At 42.5% G+C, this 23,746-nt stretch overlaps 2 protein-coding genes across 3 annotated transcripts in view; both read right to left on the reverse strand.

Moving 5' to 3' along the window:
- Positions 1-3,740: 3,740 nt before the first annotated feature.
- FBXO22 (F-box protein 22) lies at positions 3,741-10,026 on the reverse strand. Its single transcript, XM_083850825.1, has 7 exons — positions 9,853-10,026; positions 9,592-9,724; positions 9,149-9,236; positions 8,645-8,740; positions 7,110-7,274; positions 5,951-6,116; positions 3,741-4,729 (listed from the first exon to the last, which is right to left on the reverse strand). The coding sequence occupies exons 1-7, from the start codon at positions 9,954-9,956 to the stop codon at positions 4,300-4,302; spliced, it is 1,182 nt and encodes a 393-aa protein (XP_083706951.1). The 5' UTR covers positions 9,957-10,026; the 3' UTR covers positions 3,741-4,299.
- A 119-nt stretch (positions 10,027-10,145) lies between these two features.
- UBE2Q2 (ubiquitin conjugating enzyme E2 Q2) overlaps positions 10,146-23,746 on the reverse strand; it is a 42,878-nt gene continuing 29,277 nt past the window's right edge. For both annotated transcript variants that reach the window (XM_083850853.1, XM_083850852.1), the window contains 7 exons: positions 17,806-17,866; positions 16,235-16,325; positions 15,842-15,900; positions 14,574-14,622; positions 13,459-13,554; positions 12,739-12,805; positions 10,146-11,139 (listed from right to left, as the gene is read on the reverse strand). In XM_083850853.1, coding sequence (XP_083706979.1) covers positions 11,108-11,139; positions 12,739-12,805; positions 13,459-13,554; positions 14,574-14,622; positions 15,842-15,900; positions 16,235-16,325; positions 17,806-17,866 — 455 coding nt within the window. In that variant the 3' untranslated portion in view covers positions 10,146-11,107. The remainder of the gene's footprint in view (positions 11,140-12,738; positions 12,806-13,458; positions 13,555-14,573; positions 14,623-15,841; positions 15,901-16,234; positions 16,326-17,805; positions 17,867-23,746) is intronic.

Raw genomic sequence — 23,746 nt, forward strand, 5'->3', positions numbered from 1 at the left:
ATAATTTCTAACACTTAAATTCAGCTCTGTGTCAGTTTGTACCACATCCGAACGTTCTCAGTGAACATTACAAGAGACTGGTTTCAAGTTACGCTCCCAGTAATAAATAATGGTGTTTGCACTACTACTTTTGTACAGGCAAATGGTGGGCTGTAAAAATGTAGCTGACCATCCACTGGCATTTTTAACAGGGCTCCGTAATTTGAATCTATGTTGTACATTCCATTCTTTTTTTCTCCATCACAACATTCACTGCTGTTTCAAACTATTCAGTCATTTTCACCGGTTCTGGAGTTCCTGTTTTCAGGGGATTAGTGTTTGCTCTCACTATTGCCACAGTGTCTACTCAATTAAGATGAGCTTAATTTTAAAAAAGCTGTTTCTAACTCATAGAGTTGTGAAAAATTATCTTGAGAAGGTGACATGACTGCCACTGATTCAGCAATAAGAATCACTCTGAAACAGTTATTTTAAGAAGTCAGTGCTACCTGCTAATCTCAGTGAGGATCCAGCTGTGAAATGTAATGATAGCAATTTATATATTTTTTAAAGTGTTTAAACAATTTAGAAGCATAAATCCCATTGATTTAGGAATAAAAGTTTTGTTCCTAAATTATCAAAGCTATTTTCCAAATAGCTATTTCTCTGTTAATAATTCTAACACACATGTCCAGGTAATATCACTTCCAAATAATCCAAACTTTTTTTTTACACTTCTCCTTTGAAAAGCTTCCATTTTTTCCCACTAATTGTGTGTTACCTGTTTAGAAAAATACCCCACATTGTTATGAACTGCTGGTAGGTGTACAGTAATCAGTGCAAGGGTCCTGCAATGTTTGAACTTGTATTTATTTCATCTAAAACTCTGGTACAGGACCCAGGCACACCACCACCAGAAATGAGCTGTTTACCTTGCTGCACACCTTTGAGCCTGTAGATCAGGAGACATGTTCCTAGGCAGAACACCCTTGAGGCTAACCCAGAGCCTCTTCCAAAACAGCAGCCTCTTCTGGAGCCTGCATCTGGCTGAGAAATGGGCTTAGGAACAGGAAAAAATTCAAGTAAGAAATTTGAGAATTAGAGTCTAACGTTCATCTTGAACTGCCTTCATGTGCATGAATTACAATTGCTGTATTAAGGTGGGAATTATTACAAGGATTCACCACAGCCTCATACAGTAAAAAAAAAGTTTTCTGCAGTTTTCAACTGAAGCTGCTTTCTGAACGTACACTTGTGACCATCTGCCTCCGCTTTTACTGACCTATTCTAGCTTTCTTACAATGGCAAATTATAGAAAAATCCTACAGAGGGGATTTTTGAATTACTAACTGAATTCTAATTCATTACTAATTGAATTACTAATTTGAAAATAAAAATTCCTGTAATAGTTTTATGTTTTGTAAATGCTATTTTGGTTGTGCAAATAAGAAATTAGACATCATACACTTGCCTATTACTTTTTATACTTCTGATACCTACAGTTCACTTAACTGAAAAATGCATTAAGAAACATGCAATGAAACGTTACTCATATTCAAAACATGAGGATAAAGAATGTCCTTTACCTTGTGTCAGCAAAATCACCATTCTTCTCTGCAGGTCTTGTGACTTAGATTTTCTTTTTTCCTTCAGCAAAACAAAATCCCGTTGTAATCACTTAGGATTTATATACTCTTGCAGGAAACATTACCATCACCACGGTAACTGGACAGATAATTACTAGAGAAGTCTTGTGTTTTCATGCACTCTGTAAGAAGCATTGCTATTCACATTTGCCTCACTTTGCCTGAGTTGCTGAACAGTCCTTTGACTAACTTTGTCCACTTTATCACTTTTGAATGACAGCGGTACAAGTTACTGCACTGCAAAGCTTTGTCAGCGAAGAACACGCACTGCCTTTTCGTGCAATGAACTAGACAGGTGGCACATACTGCCTTAAACAAATATACTTGGGGTTAACTCAGGAGTTGTTGTGGTTTTAGAGTAAATGATAATGTGGAGGCAAAACGAATCTGGATACCAAAACGCTTTAATCGCACACGTTGCAGTGCAATGAATTACACCACCTCCCTGGCACGGCAGACAGACAGGAGAGACGGCAGTCCAGGAGAGACAGCACAGCAATTCCAGCCAGGCAGGCCATGTGTCTGGGGTCCCCTGGGCTATTCCCCATTCCCCAGTGTTGGAGATGATCCTGGAGTCTGGTGCAAGCTCTTGGGATTCCCTTACCAGACGCTTTTTTGCACTGTGGTTACCTCCAAGATGTGTAAGCACCCTTAGCTACTGGACTGGGCAGAGAATACCTCGCTGATGATTAGCTCCTTCAAACTGCATTCTGAGTTTCTGTTTTGCTGTGCCATTGTTGAAGCTCACAATCTGCTTCTTCGGACACTTCTGGACATGTTTGCACTGCTGTTCCAGACACGTGGTTGATTGTAATTCATTTACTTCTACTACAGCAAGAAGCTGGGTAAAGTTCACAGGCTTATGCTAACAGCCATGCTGCTAACTAGGCCTAACTCATACTAACTGTTACAGGAGACCTGTCTTTATTACAGAAATGAAACACACATTTTCTTTGCCTACTGTTGAATGTGTAACATTACAAAATCAGAAAGGACCAAACATGACATTCCAGTTATGCTGAAAACATGTATCCCCCTGCCCACCCTGATGCTTCTCTTAAAATTCAAGAACACTGAATTCCCAGCTACTTTCTCTTCCAAATGCAGTAGCTAGTCTCCTATCCCTAGGAAGCCAGTGGGAGTTTAACATCCTATCCATTGTCTTCAAATTAAAAAAAAAAAATAAAAAATATATATTAAAAAAAATAATCACCAAATCACCAACAGAGCCGTGGGGAAGTACTGTCAGTGCTCAGCACCCAATGAGACCAATAGTTCGACTCTCAGGACAGATATGCCTCTTCCTTAGCCTGTTAGGCTACTGTCAGAGAAAAGTTTCATCTAGACATTGGCAAGAAGATGGCAACTGTAGACTTGGTTGTTACATTAAAGCAAAATATAGTTATAGGACATTTAGTCCGATATAGTACAACATGCAGCGAACTATTTCATTTTTTACTAAACCAGACAGGCTAGTTACCTGATAAGGCAATTGGAAGTGTGCTGAAATGTTGCAAAATAAATCCTATTTTCTTGTCATTCTATTACTAAATGAAAGAAAAAGGGAGGAAAGAATTTAAAAGTGAGCAAACGTATTATGAGCTACACTTGAAATTATTCTGAACGTACTTATTTGAACATCATAATACGGCATTCCAGCTGCAGCACTCCAAATAGGTGACTGATGTAAAAGCTTCAGCTCACAAAAGCATGGGAAAACATGCAGAAACACAAGTCTTAAAGGCTCTATACAAAAAGAACGTAGCCAGATCTTGTGTGGCCCATAAATTCTAATTTAAAAGCAAAAAAATTTTTAAAGGAATTTAAAGATACCAGATGAATTCTTCATATTTTGCGCTTTGGATTTAGAAGTTTGTAACAGCAAGCATCATGCTGTAAGAGAATCCAAGAGGAAGGGTAACTAGTGCATTTTGACTGTGAAAACTGATACACACCAAGACTAAAATTGCTGGTACGTACAAACTATCAGATACTACTCTAAACCAAATATTTATGACAACTCAAATTGAGTTCAAGATGGTGAAACGAGTTGAGCTTTTAACGTGACAGCATCTCACTAAATCAGAGCTTTTCCTCTAAGAATGGCAGGCCGGATGCTTCTACATAATTTCATTTTTATTTAATGAGCACTTCTTATTTTTTTCTAAAGATATTCTTTCATTTTACCTAGTAAACCCATTCAGTGTTGAAACTAGGACTCAAATCTGGGCAGGTTGTGCATTTCTCAAAATAAAATCCAGGAAATGGTGGATTTTATGCATCAGTATTTCAGTACGCATCAGTAGTTTTTCCAGACTGTTTTGGATACATAAATAGAGCACATCAAAGTACTGTTTATTTCTACATGTTGATTACTTGGACTCCAACTGCCATTTGTGCAAACCATTCTCATTTTAGAAAAAAAGAGTCTTTCTTCAATTGCAGAATTCCATTAAAATACCATTTACCTGCAATTGTGATGTGTACGTGGGATTACACACAACGCAAAGCTTTCCCACAGCTATTATAATAAACTATTCCACCTACAGGATTGGATAATACGAGAATGATGTTTATGCTTTGGAAGGTGCTTTGACTGCAAGATGCCCAGTCTGCCAGACTTTTCTGTTTTCTGTAATGAAAGAAACAGGTCACTGATGCATTAAAAACATATTTACACTTGGTTTGGTTTCGTTGAACCAAGATGAATAAGAGTCATTACGGTAGTATAACCGTGAAGCAGGTCATCCTTTACGTCATTACATTCTCTTAACACGAAATTCCCAGTAACTATTCGATCACATCCTATTTCGCCATGTCCAAAAAAGCCAAAGAGGGGAACGTTTGGAAAAAACTTCCTAAACGCATCTGCTTCCATATTCCTTTTGGTTTTATAATGCCGATATCCTCTGCCAACACATGCAAACATGAAGCCAATGGTGTTACGCTCGGGGATGTTTGCTGCTTTGAGACGCTGCATGGCGGCTTCTGCTGTCCTCTCATCAGCTACATCCTGGTCTAACAGAACTGTCGCACTCTGGATCTGGGGACCACTGAAAGCCAGTCCAACCACACCACAGGCATCACTGGGCTGGGCGTTATTACTGAAAGGCAACAGGCCTTAGTTAGAGAACATTTCAGGAAGTCCACTTCACACCTGAATAATCTGCTGCCGCAGAAGTAAGATGCAAAACAGACCAACATTCTGGTGATTTTGAAAGCTGCCTTAGTTAAAAAACAGAAAAAAACCTTCCAACATTTTTATCCTCTTTTAACAGCAACCTTTCACAAGGAAAACCTTTCACATCAATACCTGGAATTAATCATAAGCCTGCCTCTCAAATACTAGCCACGTTAAGCACTCTGCATATGTCACAGCTCTCTAAGTCCAACTGAGCTATAAGTTCAACTTGAGCAAAGATACTCAGCATTTACACATCAAGCCAGAGCAGCAGCAATCAGGAACAACTTCAGATTCCTGGTGCTTCAGGTCTCCCTGGCTGGCCAGAATGCACTGGTTTTAATAGTTACATATTTATGGCTTATGAGCAATAATTTAACATGGTCAGCTCTCTCATCTGGAATAACGGTGCAGCTGGCATAACTCAGATGCAAGAAACATGTCTGTACCGCTACGGAGTCCAGACCTACACTGGCAGGAGAAGCCCACAGGAGTGTCTGCACCACACTCCCCAGCACAGGCTGCTCCAGGGAGGATGCACTGGCACTAGCAAGTCAGAAGGCACAAGCAGCTCTCCCTATACAGCTGAGCAGCTGGAGCGGAGAAGCCCAAATCTGCCCTGTAGGGATTGTGGTAGAGGGACAGGGTTTAACTTGGATCGCATCAAGCCTGTTCCTGTGAGTGCCACGTCCTTGCGGAGCTGCAGCACATTAAGTGTGCTCCTGGGAACAGTCCTGGCTGCATGTTCAGGTACTACTCTGATGTGAAGCGAGATGAGGCTGACAGAGAACCAGAACAGTCACTTAAGTGGTCTCTGTCACAATGAGTGCTAATTTATCTGCAAGCCAGAGAGTAAGCACAGACTGCAATAAACGCATACAGTGTTTCTGAAGCTGGAACCGTTCACAGTTCTCTCCTAGCTGGGTTTCCAGAACCCTAACTGTAACAGTCAAACAAAGCTTCCAGCTCTTCTTGCTGAATCATGGTGTAGTAGTTGGACTTTGTTCTCTTAAAAAAAATAAATTTCCCATTCTACTACCACTAAGGGACATTTCCAATAGGACACAGCTAAAATGCTGCAACTTCTGCAGAATTTTTCCTATTTTAAATTTAATTCACAATTTACCTTGAAAAAGATACCTACTTCTCAGAGGTCAGCGATGTAAAGCTCTCCACTTGTCCCCCAGCTAGGATGATACTTTTTTCATTCAAAGGATTGACTATTTGATGAAGAAATCGAGTAGCTCCAGACTTCCAGGAGTTGTAGCCAAACAGAAGAACCACACGGAGATCTGGATTATTCTTCAGACCTGCAAATAAAAGCACAAGCATAAGTCCCCTTATTTTTGACTTCCCCTGAAGTTCAGGTATCCCATATACACTCTTCACTCTCTCCTTAAATACCTAATGCCTTTACTAACGGCTTTCCATTGCTGCAACTGAAAAACAAGACACAGGTTGGTCACGTATCCAGGAGCTGGGCTGCATTCTCCACCTACTTAAGAATTTCTGAAAAAACTTAGCAATGAAAAGAAGATTGTATCTGCTCCTCCAGCTTTCAGCTTCTTTCACAGAGCATTTGTTTTACCACAGCACAGTTTCTGGGTTTTACTTGACATCTTTAATTGTCCTTTTACAGACAGGAATTGAGCATACAAGTAATTCAACAAGAACCACAGTGCAGTAAATAACTTTACTTGAAAAATTTAATAAATTGCATACATCAGCCAGTTGTTTAACCCAAGACAGAAACTCCCAAGTCTGCAGAACACAAATACTCACGAAACCCTCATATTACTCTTTGTAAATGATCTGTTGTGTCCTGCTAAGAACACAACATAAAGAATGTAAAGTATATTTATTGTAATCTATTGTCTTTTCTTCTGCCTTTCCTTGCTACAATACCTGACTTAGGATCTAAAAGGAAAGTTATCTTGGAGAAGAAAAGCAGCAGCTCCTCCCCACCCACTTCTGAACTGTGGTGGTAAGAATGATTCCCAATGACACAAACTCACTTATCATTACTTTTAAACAGTTAGAGGGTTGCTCAAAACATAACAGCTCCCTCTTAGCAGCCCTAAAGAAATCTGCAAGCAGTACTCATGATAATTTACCCTCAGTACTCCAGACAAAAAGGGGAACAGAGATCGATCGACCAACAGCAGCCCTACAGAGCCCCAGCGCGCTCTGTGAACACAGTTAGCACAGAAGCTGTTAGTTCTATGTGTAATTCCACACTGGAGCCCAGAAGAGCCAGACAACACTTTACAAAAGCCCAGATCAAAGGGTGAACAGGGACTTACCTGCTTCAGCAAATTTACTTTCATCAAAGACCCTGTTCTTCAAGTCTTTAGGAAAATGGAAGGTTTGGATTTTTACACCATCAATTTTGGGAAATAGCAGAGCAAACCCAGCTTCACCATCTTCAATTTCTTGAGGTTGATTGCTGCTTGAACCCATAGGGGTAACTACAATGACACAAAAAAAGACACCTCACATTCAGTGATTCTAACGTTTTTGTCTACACTGTGATGTAGATTAAAAGAGGCAGAGCAGCATACATGACATAAAACATGACAGCTCATTTCCATACATATGTAAAGATAGCTGGTGTTAATTTTGTTGTTGTTTTGGAAAGATAAAACATGCAAGAGTCCCCTTTGCTACAGATGATGCTGAAGTCACTTCGCAGGAGGAGACAATTTGGAAATTTTCCCCCAGCCACACCAAATTCAAATCAAATGGAAAACAAGCACTGTGCAATACATAAATCTCTCAGCCTTCCAGCCAACTTCTGTGGCCACACAAGGATACTCGGATTTTTAAGAACTACCTACGAAACAGGGAACAGTGTTGTACAAGAGTGTGACGACAGTATAAAGCAAACTGATACAAATATCAGCACCCTATTATTGGATTATACTGCTGACAAGAATCAATCACCACAATCAAGGTAGAGCAATACTACAACACCGTGGACCAACTTGGGGACTAGGGGAGGATAAACGGAACAGATGGCACTGCTCCAGAGATCTGGTTCAAGTGACCGATTACCTGGATTTGAGCTATGCAATGGGTGCCCTCACTTGGAAATACTAAAAAGCTTTTCAATGCCCCTTGATCTCAGGGGAACCAAGCATCAACGTGAGGAAAAATAAAATAAAATAAAATAAAATAAAATAAAATAAAATAGTGTATCAAGTTAGCTAATTCCATTGAGACAAGCACGAGCTGATGCACAAAGCACTGGTGTATCCTCTGTATCCGCACTGCAAAGATAAGCCACCTGTGCTAAAAGAACAGAAAAACTTACTTTCAGGAAGAAACTATGTGATTTGTCTAAGTAATTACAGGTTGAGATTGTTATACTTTATAAATACAGCAAGAGAAAACAGGAAGAAAAGAACTAAGAAAGCAAAAGGATCCTGCTGACAAAAGAAGAGAGCAATAGCCTACTTACTCTAAACAGAAGTACTCAAATAGTCTTTAGTAGGAGCAGAATCACAAGTATTTATGGCTAGAGATGACCTCAACAAGTTGCCCAAGCAACTCCTTACTCCTTCACATTAGAGCACTGTGCTGCCCTTCCTGACACATATTAGTCCAGACTGTTTAAGACAGGTGACAGAGAAGGAAAGCAAACATACTAAGCAGACTCCTCCTACACTTTTTGATATATGAGAGCCTGCTACCAACACACAAGGCGTAATCTATCCTCTGTGATCACAGGGATGAGCAGAAAAATACACCCTAGTACACCGTAGAAAGAGAATTTAAGGTGAGAAAGGAGAAAAAAATGCTAATAATAAAAACCCAAAGCATTAAAGAAGACTCCTACCTACAATCCCTGGGGTGACCAGTCCAAGAACTTGACATCGTTTTGGCAACAATTTTTCAAGTGCAATTGCTGTTTCTTTACTGTTTCTTTTTCTGGCTGTTAAAAGAGAAAAAAGAGTAAGCACAAAGAAGTATAAGCAAGCTGTTCCGAACAGGACTAGAACAAGCATTGCAGTAACCTCACCCTATTTTACCAACATTACAAACACAAAAAACCTGTACTATCTGTAAGCGTGCAGAACTAATAGCATATGGAATGGAATCAATCTTGTCAACGGGATGAGAAAATAAATTGCTGTACTTTCCTTCATGTAATACACGTCTGTGTAAAATAACAAACAACCAAGGGCTGTGTTTCACACCACAAATGGGGTAAGTGATCACATTTTTTCAAAAGATTACTCTGCTTTGAAATTCAAAGTAAGAGAATCTCTTGGTAGGTGACGTTTCCTTTCTGTGTTGGACCTAACTGCCAGCTCCCTCAGAGCAAGAGTCGAGCAGTTACCTTTCTTTTGGTCATGGCATTCCTCGTGGCCGCTGAACGTTTCTGCATCCGCTATGTAGAGCACGGTTTGGGGCAGCACATGCACTTTCTGTAGGAGGAGGAAAGGGGCAGGTTGTGCTGTTTCACGGCTCCCCGCACCATCCCTTTCCCAGAGACATCAGCCAGGCTCAGAAGGAGAGGTCTGAGCGGGCGGTGATGGAAGGCAGCAGGTGCGCCTCGGGTCTTCCCTCACCTTCACCGGAGCCCTGACAGAAGGGGGCGGCAGCGGCGCGGGGAGCGGCGCGGACTGACTGCGGCTGGCTGGCCGCCGGGTCGCGGACTGACTGCCCGCCCGTTGGGGCGCTGACCGACCGTTGGGGCGCTGACCGCCCGCCCGCCCGTTGGTTCCGGCGCGCGCCGCCTCCCCCCCAGCAGCGGCCCCTCCCCCCCGCGCGCGCACCCACCTCGAGCTCCCGGGCGAGCGCGCGCACCAGCGCGTGGCTCTCGGCGGGCCCCGGCTCCAGCGCCGACACCCAGGCGAGGCGCTGCCGCGTGCGCAGGGTCCGCCGGGCGCACTCCCTCCAGAGGCGGCACACGCTGCAAGGCACACACCGCGCGTACACGGGGCGGCTGCGGCTGCCGCCGCCGCCCCGCCCCCGGCCCCTCAGAAACGGCGCCCCCTGCCCCGCCCCGCCCCGCCCCGCCCGCCGCCCCCCGCTCCTCACCATGCGGCGCGCAGCAGCGCCTTGGTGGGCAGGAAGCCGAGGACGCGCTCCACCACCTCGGCCAGGTTGCTGAGCACGAAGGCGGCCCTGCCGCTCGCCTCCATGGCGCCGGCGGCGGCGCCGGGACGCTGCGTCACGCGCACGGCGACGGGCCCGGCCGCCCGCGCGCTTCCGCTTCCGGCGGCACGAGGCGCGGCGCCGCCTCCGCCCCCCCCCCCCCGCCCCTCGGTCCGCCCAGCGCGGAGCGCAGCAGCGCGAGCCCGGCCCCGCGCCTCAGCCGCTGACGCAGACGCTGTTGTTTCCGCACTTTATTGTAACCTCTGTATAAAAAATTCCATCCACCGACTGCCGTCGCGCTTGGTGCCGATCGCTTTATAAGTTCATTAGTTTACAAACGATTGCAACAACCCGTTAATAAAAGGGAACACCGACAAAGGCTTGGTTTTCCTTAGTACTTTAAATCACTTCAAGCTCCGTACCGCGGCTCCTCTCGGTAAGCAGGGTGAGCCGCCGCGCAGCAGGACCAGCCCGGCAAGGGCTGCTGCCCCGGGAAGGGGGCAGTCGGAGAAGGTCGCAGTGGCACAGCCTTGCTCTCCTCGAAGAAAAAAAAATCTAAAAGAGCATCTTTTCCAAGAACCAGTTCATATTCTCATACGGCCATGAAAAATGTTTAATGACTTAACATACATGTGCTTTTCCTATATCATTAATTTGGAAATACTACAAACGCTGTCATTTCAGACCAGAAAAACTACTGTGATTTGCAAGATCTGACATTGCCTAGAACAGTATTAAACAACGTATCCAACTTCCTGCCTTTAAATGAAACAATACAACGCAAGTCTGCAGTCTGCATTCTGCCAAAGTTAAGAAATACACAAAAAAAAGTGTGTGAACAACTCCTATTGAATGATCTTTAGTAACTTGATAGCCTGCCGTAGGGAGCTTACACTTTCAAATAAAATTAAAAAAAAAAAAGAAGGGAAGGAGTGGCCCAAATATGCGCAATCCATAAAGAACAAATACAGTAAAGGCCCAAATTGCTCAGTCCGAGATACCTAAGAAGAGCGGAATGGTAAGGCTGTAACTTATACTTTACGTGTCAGTTGACAGATTATCCACTAACTTATCTAATAGCTAAAGTCTTCAGCACGGCTGTTATAGGGGGCACTCGTAGCTTGAGTCTGTGTGTTGGAAAACATAAAAAAGAGCTTGTTTTGTTGACATTGGTCCAGGTATACAACAGTCCTCAGTATTAACCATCTTCTTTTGGAGGAGTGTACCAGCCTACAGAGAACAGAGACACGTGTTAGGTACTGACACTGTGAGGTTAAGATGATCTTACCAGCCCATTCTGGATTTGTGAGAGACGGAAGCCTCGACTGGCTCCCTTCCTTCCCTCCCAAAGGAGGCCAGCTCTGTGAGATAAAGCGCCCTAGGCCTTAGTCGTCTCCAGCAGGACATAGAGCATGTGGCATATTCCAGGGTCAGACACAGCATTTGTGTGTGAAAATTCAGAATTTTCATGGGTCCTTTCTTTGGTGGTGGTGTATTTGTTTTTTGTTTTTGTAATAGCAGCTATCTTTAGTTGGACAAGTTGGGCATGAACAGAAGAAGCTGTTGAAGGAGAAACACTGCCATAACAAAAACAGATGGAATACTGGTAAAAACAAACAAGCAAAACAAAACATGTCTTCCAGCCATTTAATGTCTAGCCATACAAACATGACTGCACCGGGTTATTTATATAGACATATTATCTTGCACATGGAAGAGTTAGGTGTGCACAAGCATTTGCACAGTTTATCCCACTTTTGCAAGTCTTGCTGTAGGAATGGGCTTAGAAATGTCAGCTGAGTAACTCTGCCTCCTGCTACAATTTGGCATGTTTAGCGGTTGAATCATATCACAAGTGTGCATAGCTCTTCCTGGCCACCTTCAGATCTCCAATCTTAATTCTCCCAGCCACTACAGTAACAATTCCTCACAGTGTTTGTATGGTGGGTACCAGGCCTAGTTATGTTGTCCCAGAGAACTGGTAGCAGCTAGAAGTTAAAGACAACTTTGCAGCAGCAATAAATCTGCTGCGAATGCTTTGTGCACAGCTCCTGTTGCAGCAAGCACTGTAGTCAAGCCTAGCACATGGCTAGAAATTAACAGCTATGCTGGCTTTTGTGGCAAACTAAAAAAGCAAAAGACTCTGTTAATGGCAAGATCAATAAATCACAAAAATGGAAAGCATTTAAAAATCATCATCTCCTTTTCAACAGTACTGAAGGCATTATGTTCATTTTAGAGGTGGGAAAACTAAGGTGCTCACTACACCCATACTGAAATATGCTCTTGTTTTCATGGCAACATGAATTCACAAAGAACACTGTGTCCACCTTGAGGAAAAGACGGTCACTGAGATGGGAACCAGGACTAAATCCCTCATCACGAGGCCAGGTACCAACTCTGCTGACTGCTTTTATACAATCTAAGTCACTTACACCTTTCTAAAGCCTCAGGTCATTTGTTGCCTTCTCATCCTGCCACAGTGAATGCAATTATACCTGGAGCCCTTTAATATTTGTTTTAAGCATCTGAGAGACCAATAACTGGCTTTAAATGGGGGGGGGGCTCTCTCATATCAGCTGTAGTTTCCCAGCCAGTGCACTTCCCTTGGACTTTCTGTATTTTTTAAGAGTGGACAGACAGACTTTACAGTTAGTCAAGTTACCTGAACAAGAAAGACAATAACACTTGAAGATTAGTAACAGAAACACCACTTCCAGTCTTTCCAAGCCAATGTTAAGACATTCCAGCACTTCAAGTTTTATCACTGCCAAATATCAAATCCCAGGATACTGTGCAGACGAGGACGAAAATACAAGCTACACTTACCATTCTTCTCATGTATTTGTACTAGTGACTTATAGGACTGCTGTGCTCTTGCTAGATTATATTGATTCTGAAAGGGAAAAAAAAAACAGCATGAGAGAACCTGCATCTAAACATGCAAGACCTCAACGAGTGTTAGAAAGAAACTATGGTGGACTTCCAAATCAAAACAATGTACGATGTTCCTGGCTTTCAAGTACAAGATTTTCAGAACAAATACCCTTAATTTCTCATTTTGCCTCGATCATGATGACATGGACTGGCATTGCCCTGCTGCTGGACATGCCCCTCTATCAGAGGGCTCAGAACCACGTGCTAGCTGCCCCAAGCAGCAGCGCTTCAGGCACACCCTTCTCTCCCCCCAGATTCTGCCTTGTTCAGCTGACCAGTTACCAGGCTAGACAGAACTGTAATCATAAAAAGCTTCTACGAATTCCTTCCAAATCTTCCTCATTTCTAATTCTGAGTCCTCCTCCCCCCCCATCACATCTCCCTACTTACACACCCTGCCCATCCAACAGTTTTCTCCTCTTCAAACATTCATGTTGCCTTAAACTCAACGCTAACAACCAATAAAATACTCACACATGCACCAGACATTGAGGTACATGAAAATGCAAGTATAACTGCAATTCTGTCACTAAGTATCTTCTGTGCAAATCAGCAAAGAAACAGAAGCAGCCTACCAATAATTTGTGTAATTGATGTACACAGTGCGTTTACCTTATTGGCTCCAAACTGTACTCTGGCTTTTCCTTTGACTAAAGTGGCATTGATCTGCATGATGACTGATTCTATTGAATAGGCACTACTCCAGCCCTGGAGGAGAAAGAAAACATTTCTATGTAACACATACTTCTTGTGCTCACCTCCCAAATCTGTTTTGGAATGTGTGTTTTGTTGTGGCTTCTTTTTGTTACTTTTTTTTTCTCCTTGTGTGTGCAGTAGTAGTTTGTTTTTTTTTACTGCACTCCAGTAAGCCACCTTTTAGCTTTTAACTACTCATTTTCTATTAACAGCTGTGATTGCCCAGATAAAAACAGCAACTGATATACAGTATTAGTACCAAGAACTTGTAGGAAGAATTAATAGGCTGAATCACACATTTCCGGAGTACAGCAAGACAGAAACAAGAAAAGGTACGTTACAGCACTTACACATTGTCAGCAACTTCACAACAGAAATTACACTTTTTGTTGTAAGCACAAAAGACTGCTATCTAATGAAGTCACTAAGTGAGCTAAGGTGATTTTACTCTCAAAATTGCAGTTTCTCTCTGGCAATGTTTTACCTTCCAGGGTTCACAGAAGCTTCTGCCAGAGCCTGCAACTAGTTACTCCACTCATTTACACTTTAGAGAGAAAACTGATCACTGTGTCTACACAAGAATCTTCTACATTCCTCACTTCTCCAAAACTGACTCTGTGCAGTAGCAGAGGCTTCTGGAAAAGAAAAGAACATGTCTTGCTCCTCAGAACTCACTCTTTACACTTGCCTCCTCCAAGAAATTCTGAGAGCTCAAAACTGATGTGCTCTCACTTCTGACTCCTTTCTCAGACCTCCTGTAACCCATTCAAGGTGGAAATGAAGATCTTGCACAAAAAGAGCAAGACTAGTATTGTGGGACTGAAGTTTCTTCCACCATGTTCCCTTTGGAGCATGGATATTTATTTATTTTTTACACACAGGGACTCAAAATCAGGGGAAATGCCCATTTTTATTTTCAAGAATGCTTACTTAATCTGGATAAAAGCTACTACCATCAAGTGCCTTTTTACTGAAAAAAATGCACCTTTACTCATGGCACTTCAGCAGTGAGAGGAAGAGTCTGCATTCACCTGTTTAGTAAGAAGTTCCATGCATAACGCACCTCCACCTAGGACATACCTAGAAATAAATGTGAAAACAAAATTATACTTGACATCAACAGTTAGTAAAATATGAAACTGTTCAAAGTACTTCGAGCTCTCTCAGGCTAGTTAATGTTTTTGTTCACAGAAAGCTGAAACGCCCTTTGGCCAACAATATGTTGTAACTAGCTAGCCATATCATACTTCTGTAGAGGAGATTAACTGGCACTGTAAGACAAAAGAAACTGCTTTCCTTTGCTACATATGCTTAGTTGAAATCAGTGATGCAGCTGGTGCGTACAAATGCTTACACAACTGTCCCCAGACCATGGAAAGGAATGCTGCTTTTTGCTGCTACACCATGGGTATGCTGACACAGTTACTGGCCAGCACAAAACCTGGACTGAGAAGGGAGAATTTGCCACTCCAAAAGTGTAGCCTCCCCTGTGATCAGTGCATTTAAACAATAACGATCTATACATCTTTCAGAGGGAAATGAAAAGACAGGCAGCAATTTAAACTAGACTCAGCACCAGCTGTCAGACTGCGTTTTCAAACACAGAGCTGTAACTTCCTGTCAGCAGGAGATGCATAAAAGCCTTGGAAGGTGAATTTAATCTTCTCTCCATTGATATATATATAAGCTTCGGTGCTCCACGCAACGTTTCAACCGAGTTTTAGATAACTTCTGATAACTTTCAGAGCACAGTGTTGACTAGATTGAATGCTTTTTGATTAGCATTAGAGGAACTTTTAGACGAAAAATTTATAGCAGTGTTACCAGAAAAAAATAAACAAACCACAAAAACAACACACAGTTAATACTGTGCAGCAAGTTTAAAGCAACAGGATCCTTCAGCAAGAACTCAAAACGCATTTCTATTTGGAACAATAGAAGTAACAGTAATATTAACAGTCCACAAAGAAACCAGTTCTTAAACGTTATGGCAGACACAGCGTTTCCAAACTGGACACAAATTAAGCAATCCTAATCAAACTAAGGAATTGTACCCAGCTGGAAAGAGCACCCAGTTGTTTGCTATCATTTATAACCCTTGAGAAGCACATCTCCGTATCACACTTTGAGCCTTTCACTGAACTCAAGGACTAGAGCAGTTCATTGCTGGATATTTAGGGAAAATATCTTCAAGTCTATTTGGTAATCTCAAAAAGTTCCCTGCAAACCCAGCCGACCAACCTCAAATTGTAACATTTTTACCACAAAGTAAGATTTCTGTAAAGGGACTCCAACCTACCCTCCTGTGAGCACAGGAGATACCACTCGCACAAAGGGAGGATCAAAAGGGAAATTATCCTGAAAAGCATGAAGAAAAAAAACCATCAAATTAAGAACTATACTGTGACGCTGTTTTCCTAATCAGGAGATACTTCAGGAGCCTTATTTGGCAAATAAGATTTAAAACATTAACATTTTTCAGTTCTGTAATAACCACATTTCCACAGTACTGGTTCAAAAGCAATTTTTGGGAAGCTTTAGTTCCACACTTACAGTTGAACTTTAAAAAATATATAAAAAACATTGTACCTCCATCTTTACCCATTTTAAGTACATTTTAAGGTATTTTAAGTTACCTTCTACAGTTAGCTACAATTTTTGCCCCCCTGCATTTCTTCCCATAGACACGTACCTTAAAAGAGAAGTTGAGTAAAATGTATTCTACACCTTCTTTTTCTTTTAAGACCTGAAGATCACTATGCAGTGGGCTGTCAGGATCAACCCTATAAAAGAAGCAGGGGGAGATCCTGGATGAAGTCAGTATTTTCACTACCTGTAAATAACAATCACTCTCTGTAAGAGCTCCTCTATATATATGTAGATTAGAACTTGTAATTTGAAGTTAATTGTAGAAAATACTTGCTCCCTTTACTTTGTAAACGCTCTGCCATGATATCACCCTGGAAGCTTACTGCAATGCACTACATTCCCACCACTATCCAATGTTATTTGGACATTGATAACTAAGAAAAAAAAGCTGTTAATTTTAGAACAATAATTTTAATTATCTTCACCTCACTGGAAATGTATGGCCCAAGAGTAAAAATATTTAAGAAAAAGGCTATAGTGATCTAGTTTTCAGTACAGAGTTACTGAATCCTCTACGGAGCATGTGATCAGAGGTCTGGATCAGATGTTAAATGTAATCTGCATCTGCAGAAGTACTAAAGCTGGCACTTTCTGCTCTCAGCAGAATTTCAACAATTGTTTGTTAAAAAATGCTGGTGGCAAGAACCTTGAACATTAATTCGAACACCTCTGGGTTAATCCAACCCAGGCACTGACACCCCTTTTAAAAAGTGACATCGCTTTTAAAAAGAGACTAGTCAAAAACGCCTGTAACAAGCCAAAAGATTAGTTAAAGGGACCACAGGAGTCCAATCCTCTACTATAGATGAAGCTTACAAACCATTGCAGAGTTACTTCAGCAGTTTAGTTTGTCCCCATCCCACAGCTGAAAAGCTTTGTCAGAAAAAAATAAAAAAAAATCTCTACATGCTTAGAAACCTACCACTTCCAGCCATAGCCAGCATCAGGCCAGTTCAGAATTACTTGTTCTAGCGACAAGAATGTTCTGTAGGCTAAAGAGCTCTTTTCTCTCTGATATTTACCCCTCAACTAGACTGTAGGTCGATCATTTGTTTACGGACACTTTTCGCTGGGATGAAGAAATGTAGTTCTTCATATCGTTATAGAATCATACAACGCCGTGGGTTGGAAGGGATCTTAAGGATCACCTAGTTTCAGCCCCCTGCGATACGCAAGGACACCCCTCACCAGACCAGGTGAGAGCCCTATGTGCCTGCTCAACTGCAGAAATAACGAACTGAATCAGTTCTGTTCCTTTGTATGTCTCATAAGAAACTACAACTTGCATTTTCTTAAAAAAAGCTCCAGACAAAGAACTTCACCACTTGAGGTTTCATATTTTGGAGTAATTTTAGGAGAACTGGACAGTAATAAATGTTACGGTGACACACAGAGCTGACTGTGGAAAGTTTTTTGGTTTTTTTTTTTGGTAGTTGTTTTTTCTTACCAGCTCAATTACCAGCTTCCATCTCTGAATGCATTTCGGTATAGCAGAACTGCAGCTGCACACTATTTTTTAGTCTTTGGCTAGAGATTCTTATTCATCAGAACCAGAATTTCCACAGCAATATTAAAATGGATTCTTCAGAACATGGAAAAAGTTCAAGAACTTACTTTAGAAGCTTAACATGCCATTCATACAAGCTGTCATTTACCAGTTCCACTGAATATATCCCTGTGGAAACATTAGATAGGATTAGCTATGCACTAACATTTTAGAAAGGCAACATTTAGCATAAACTACTCCTTGCTTTTAAGTGCAAATACTATCAGGAGATGTAAACAATGGGTAAGATACTGAGGCACATCCCTTCTCCAACAGCAGAAGCACTTCTGAGCAACTACAAGGGAAAAAAGTTCTGTCACTTATGTATTAAAAACCCCACATGTATCAGAATGCTTTTCTGGCTTCTAGACCCTCTTCACCCAGCCCAGTTCCCCTTCAAATTTTACATAGCTGTAACTGCAGCTTGCTTAGTACTTGGTATAAATGTTGCACCCAGCAAATGACCAGCCCACTTCTGAAACACTTAACACACAGTCCAAGCAGAGGTTCTCTGCACTACTGGCAGACCACGACAGGACAAACAGTGTATGGAGTGGGAGCCCAAGAGAACAAATCTGCATTGGATGAAACATTTCCAACAGATGACCAGACAAGCCAGAAAACTTCAAAGATACATCAAAAGAACAGCTGCCTAACTGTTACCCACAATTTGTGTGCTAGTCCTTCAACTCTACCGGTTACCAGGAGCCCTGTGTTTCACTAGCTGCTTCTCTGATGGAACTTCTGCTGGTCCTACAGAGCTGTGTTGTGCTTAAACCTGAAGTTGTAAAACAGTTCTTCAGAGATGCACGCCGTTCAGGACTGACAAGAATGCAGCCTTAACACATAAGATACTTAATCAACCTTCCAAGCACCCAAATGTTGACCAGAGCAGTATTTATATGTCCTCCTGAACAGCAGCAGGGGGTTGCTCACTGTTTTGATATGGAAGCTTTTTAACAGCATTATCCATAGTTGGTTTCTGTTGTTGTTGCTGTTTTGTTTTTAAATAGTCAAGAGATGTTATTTGGAACCATCTCAGATGTTTTTTTCTTAATTGAGGAAAAAAATACAGGAGTTACCCTGAAGAAGTATTTCTGCTAACCATTTACATACTGGTTCCTGATAGATCCTCAAAGTGGGAAAGGGAATCAAGGTAGGTTCTCCTCTTAACACAAGTGAAATGGGTTCTGGTGGTGATAGTGGTGGTTTGTTTTATTTGTCTAAGAGGCTATCCATAGAGGAGATAAAATTAAAAAAAAAAAGGAACACAACAGAACCACAAAGCAAGCCAGAAATTAGGAGATAAAAAGGTAGTACGAAAAACAACCCCTCGGGAACAGACACCATTTCTTGCTTACAGCAACCTTACTGTAACTAAAAGTAAACCACATACAGTATTTGGATAAAAGTAATCATACGAACAACAGAGCCACTGAAGACACGAATAGATATTATTTCACTTAAATATTAGCAAATTATTTTTCCTCCCAAAATAAGTTAAGATCTTTAAGAATTTTTCTATATGAACTAACCGAACTTCCAATTTTGTATTTGGAAACCACAAATAATTCTTACTTTGGAGAACTTGCAATTCCCGTTATCCAAAAGATTAATGAAATTCTGTTTAACTTACAGCAGAATCATTTAATTTGCTGGAATATTTTTTGCTTGTGTTAGCTTATGTGAGGTTTATGAGAGAAGGGTTCTCCGTTTTTAAGGGTAGTTCAACTACATTTTACAGGTAGGTCAGCAACTCTCCTGCTGCCAGCAAGCCTGTAGCCATATTTTGCTTTTGCCTGAGCTCCAAGGGCACTATTTAAAACACTGAAGAAACTTTGGTTTTAAAATGGATACTATCTTGAACACACACCCTTAGCTGAAGATCACAGAATCACCTAGTTTGGAAGAGACCTCCAAATCACCTAGTCCAACCTCTGCGGCCTCACCTAGTCCAAGACCCCGCGGCTGTCTGCCTCATGCTCCCGCCTTCGCCCCACATCCCCGTTGCTCCTACGGTAAGGCCCAGGCCCCCTGTCGCTGGGTGTTTGAGGGGCCAGCCTGCTCCCCGCATCATTGCGGTGCCAATGGTACTGCCTGTACCTGTCTGTGTGCTGGGCGCCAGAGGTCCCCTGAGCACTGGTATCTCTTGTGCCACCGGCGCTATCCCTCCGCCCACGACACATCTTCTGCTCAGGTGCTTTCCTTCTTGGTGCTTCACTGGACTGCATGGCTGTCCTCGCACACCAAGGACGCCTGCTGCTCACCTTGCTCTTCTAGTCTCCTTCCTGCCGCACAAGCTGGCAGTCAGAGGGCCTAGATGCTCAGCGAATGGTGGGCCAGCTGCAGGGGGCCTGTTTTATAGGGCCCGCAGCAAAGGCAGTGCAGTGGTGGCCACTGTGACCTCAGCAAGCCTCTGTGATGGAGTGTTCCACATGTGGCCAAAGGCAGCTGTGTTGGGAGCAGCCTGGAAGATGCCCTCACATGGACAAGGAGGAGGTTGGGGGGGCTGAGGGCCCCTTTTCTGGGGCTGGCTCCCCCAGGCCATTTGGCTTGCCAGAGAGAAAGGCTGCTGTTCGGCCATGGGGACTGCCATGCACCTCCCATCCTGTGCCCTGGGTTTATTTTTAACACTGGTTTTAGGCAATTTCATTCTATTCTTATGCTACTTTTTAGAATAGTTTAACAGAGCAGAAAATTTTAACGAACTACTACTAAATGTATTATTTACTTTAGAAGTCCCAGTGCTGTCCCTACTGTCAGTGACAGAACGGTTTGGGTTGGAAGGGACCTTAAAGATCATCTAATTCCACAACCTTGCCATGGGCAGGGACACCTCCCACCAGCCCAGGCTGCCCCAAGCCTCATCCAGACTGGCCTTGGGCACTGCCACGCATAGGGCAGCCACAGCTTCCCTGGGCAGCCTGAGCCAGGGCCTCATCATCACCATTATGAAGAATTTCTTCCTAATATCTAACCTAAATCTACCCTTTTTTAGTTTATAACCATTACTCCTTGTCTTATCGCTACATTCCCTGACAATCCTGAAAGTATGTAACCTCAGAGACACTAACTAAAACGATCCCTATGCAACCTTTGATTTTCCGGCTTATATTACAAAAAATGAAACCAGCCTTAAATTACCTTGCAACAGTTACCACAACCTTAATGTACCACTGTGATTCCCTTTGTGTGCTCATAGCAAGAACTTCAAACTATGGGAAAAATGACCTGGAAGAAAGCACTCAGATCAAAACCCCGGGGTGAGGGGGAGAGTTCATTATCTATCATGCCCCTGCTCACATGGTGACAGCTGTCTGACAGCAAAACACAGAACCAGGCTATAAAAACAGTTGTTTGCAAAGGAGAGGAACTGATATTCACTGATTCACTGAAGCCCTAAGACTAAATGAACCAGAAGGAATGAATCCAGGTGTCTTTCATAAGAAGTGGCATAGTTTACTGACAATTTAATAAGCGGATCAGTAGGATAGTGATCCTGCTTTGAAACACCATGTCAACCTCCACCTCGGTTAGAGATTTCCAGTTTAACCAGGGTAACTACACTTATCAGACATTTATTTATACAAGGAGATTTGAAGAAACGGAGTTACAGAACTCCAGGTAAACAAGACAGTTCCTTGACTAGGACAGACTGAGGTTACAAGATAGTCTCACTTTGTTCTGTGAGACTGCTAGGAAGTGGCATGGGATTATACTGCGTTACAGTAAAGAGTATGTCATTTAGCTCCTTAAAAAGGAATAGATTTTTGCCATTGAGGACAGTGATACTTCTTTCCAGAACAGAAATAAAATAGTTCAGGAAGTGATTCAAAACACCACTCAAAGCGTTTGAAGGACCCCCCACTGACATTTTATCAAGAAAGCTATGGTAGTTCCTTGAACTTGGGAATTCTCTCACTTGACGACTTTAACACTTTTCAGGACTCCACACAGGGTGTCCAGTTGCAGTCTGTTCAGATATTCCTGAGTCATAAGCTAATAATAAGTTACCATAATCATCTTTCAGTATCTCAACTTTCTTTACAGTTGAGCAAGACGTTCTTTTCCTCGTCATTTAGAGTGTGCTTTCTAACATGAGTGGTTTAGTCTTCTGTAACTACTTAAGACTTGCAATTGATCTAAAGCCCAGAAATGGCATTATTTAAGCAACATAGAATCATAACTATCCCAAATTGGAAGGGACCCATAAGGATCATCAAGTCCAACTCCTGGCACCGCACAGGTCTGCCCAAAAATGTAGACCATGTGACTAAGTGCACAGTCCAATCTCTTCTTAAATTCAGACAGGCTTGGTGCAGTGACCACTTCCCTGGGGAGCCTGTTCCAGCGTGCAACCACCCTTTCGGTGAAGAACCTCTTCCTGATGTCCAGCCTAAATTTCCCCTGCCTCAGCTTAACGCCGTTCCCATGGGTCCTGTCACTGGTGATAACGGAGAATAGGTCACCTGCCCCTCCACTCCCCCTCGCGAGGAAGTTGTAGACCGCGATGAGGTCCCCCCTCAGCCTCCTCTTCTCCAGGCTGAACAGGCCAAGTGACCTCAGCCGCCCCTCGTATGTCTTCCCCTCTAGGCCCTTCACCATCTTTGTCACCCTCCTCTGGACACTCTCCAACAGTTTAATGTCCTTTTTGTACTGTGGTGCCCAGAACTGCACACAGTACTCGAGGTGAGGCTGCACCAGCGCAGAGTAAAGCGGGACAGTCACTTCCCTCGACCGACTAGCAATGCTGTGCTTGATGCACCCCAGGATGCGGTTGGCCCTCCTGGCTGCCAGGGCCCACTGCTGGCTCACATAACATGAATCCTCACCTCAAAACACCTGTTACAGGAGCTCCTGGCTGTCCCTTTGGCAGTATCTGTGTCATTATGCACCGTACAGTTTTTCATCAAACAGATTTTTATACTTAATCCTTGTTCTGTCCACATAAGCAAACCATGATCACATATGGGCAGTAAAGCATCCCCCAAGACTTACTGCAGAACTATTTCTAGGCTCTTCCTTAACCCTACTCATCCGTTCTCTATCAAATAGATGATGATTAGGGTATACTGGCAAGGACTCAGTTGAGATAAAACCTGAAAGTGTGAGGCTACTTTAGATCAATAGTAAATTATAATCAAATTTATACTTCAAACATTTTATCACTGTCCACAGTATTTAAGCACATAAAACTATTTACCTGAAAGGTAAACATACCAAATCAAAACAGAAGCCTATTGCTTCTTTAACTCTGTCTTTCTACACAGAAATTAAAATCCCATAGCCACCATACAAGACTTAAACCCACTAGAAACAAACTAGGGGAGTAATTCAGACAAGTACAAGATAGAGGATTAAAGTTTAGACTGACTTTCTAATCCGGCACTCCTTCTGTTCACATCCTGGCCTGCACCAGCAGGTTCTCATTCCTGGCTGCAGTGATGGAGTTGGCTATTGGGCTGACCTACAGGAATACAACTTGCCTGAAATGTATGTAACTTCTACTTCTTGCACAATTATTCTCATATAATTCAACATGCTGTTTCCTTTGCTGGGCTAGTTTAGACATAGCCCGTATATGGAGCAAAGAGAACAGCCAACCACCTACCTACAGAAAGCTAGTCAATGTTTGTTAACCAAACAAATTTAAAAGACAAACTTCTTCTCTCTTGTCATTTGTATCCTTATTCTGAGGAATACATGGAGCTCAGGATCAGATTAGCATCATGACAAAATAATACAACTAACAGGAGGGTAATCAAGGTTAAATCTTGAGTAATAGCAAAACCTTCTGCTGTTGAACACAAATTCCTCCACAGCAAGCATACTCTTTGTTAGAGTGCCACCCACCAGAACATGCTCACAGCTTTTGCCCTGCACCTGGAAAGCTGAATTTCAGGCAGTTCTGAAAACTCAAGAACTCCCACAGTAGTCATCAGGAGTTGTTCTTTATAGCCATCCACCCCAAGAGCATTCCCACAGTTATATCAATCCTGTTAATTCTGG

The sequence above is a fragment of the Anser anser genome (genome assembly GCF_964211835.1).
Source record: "Anser anser genome assembly, chromosome: 10".
Classification (NCBI taxonomy): Eukaryota; Metazoa; Chordata; class Aves; order Anseriformes; family Anatidae; genus Anser; species Anser anser.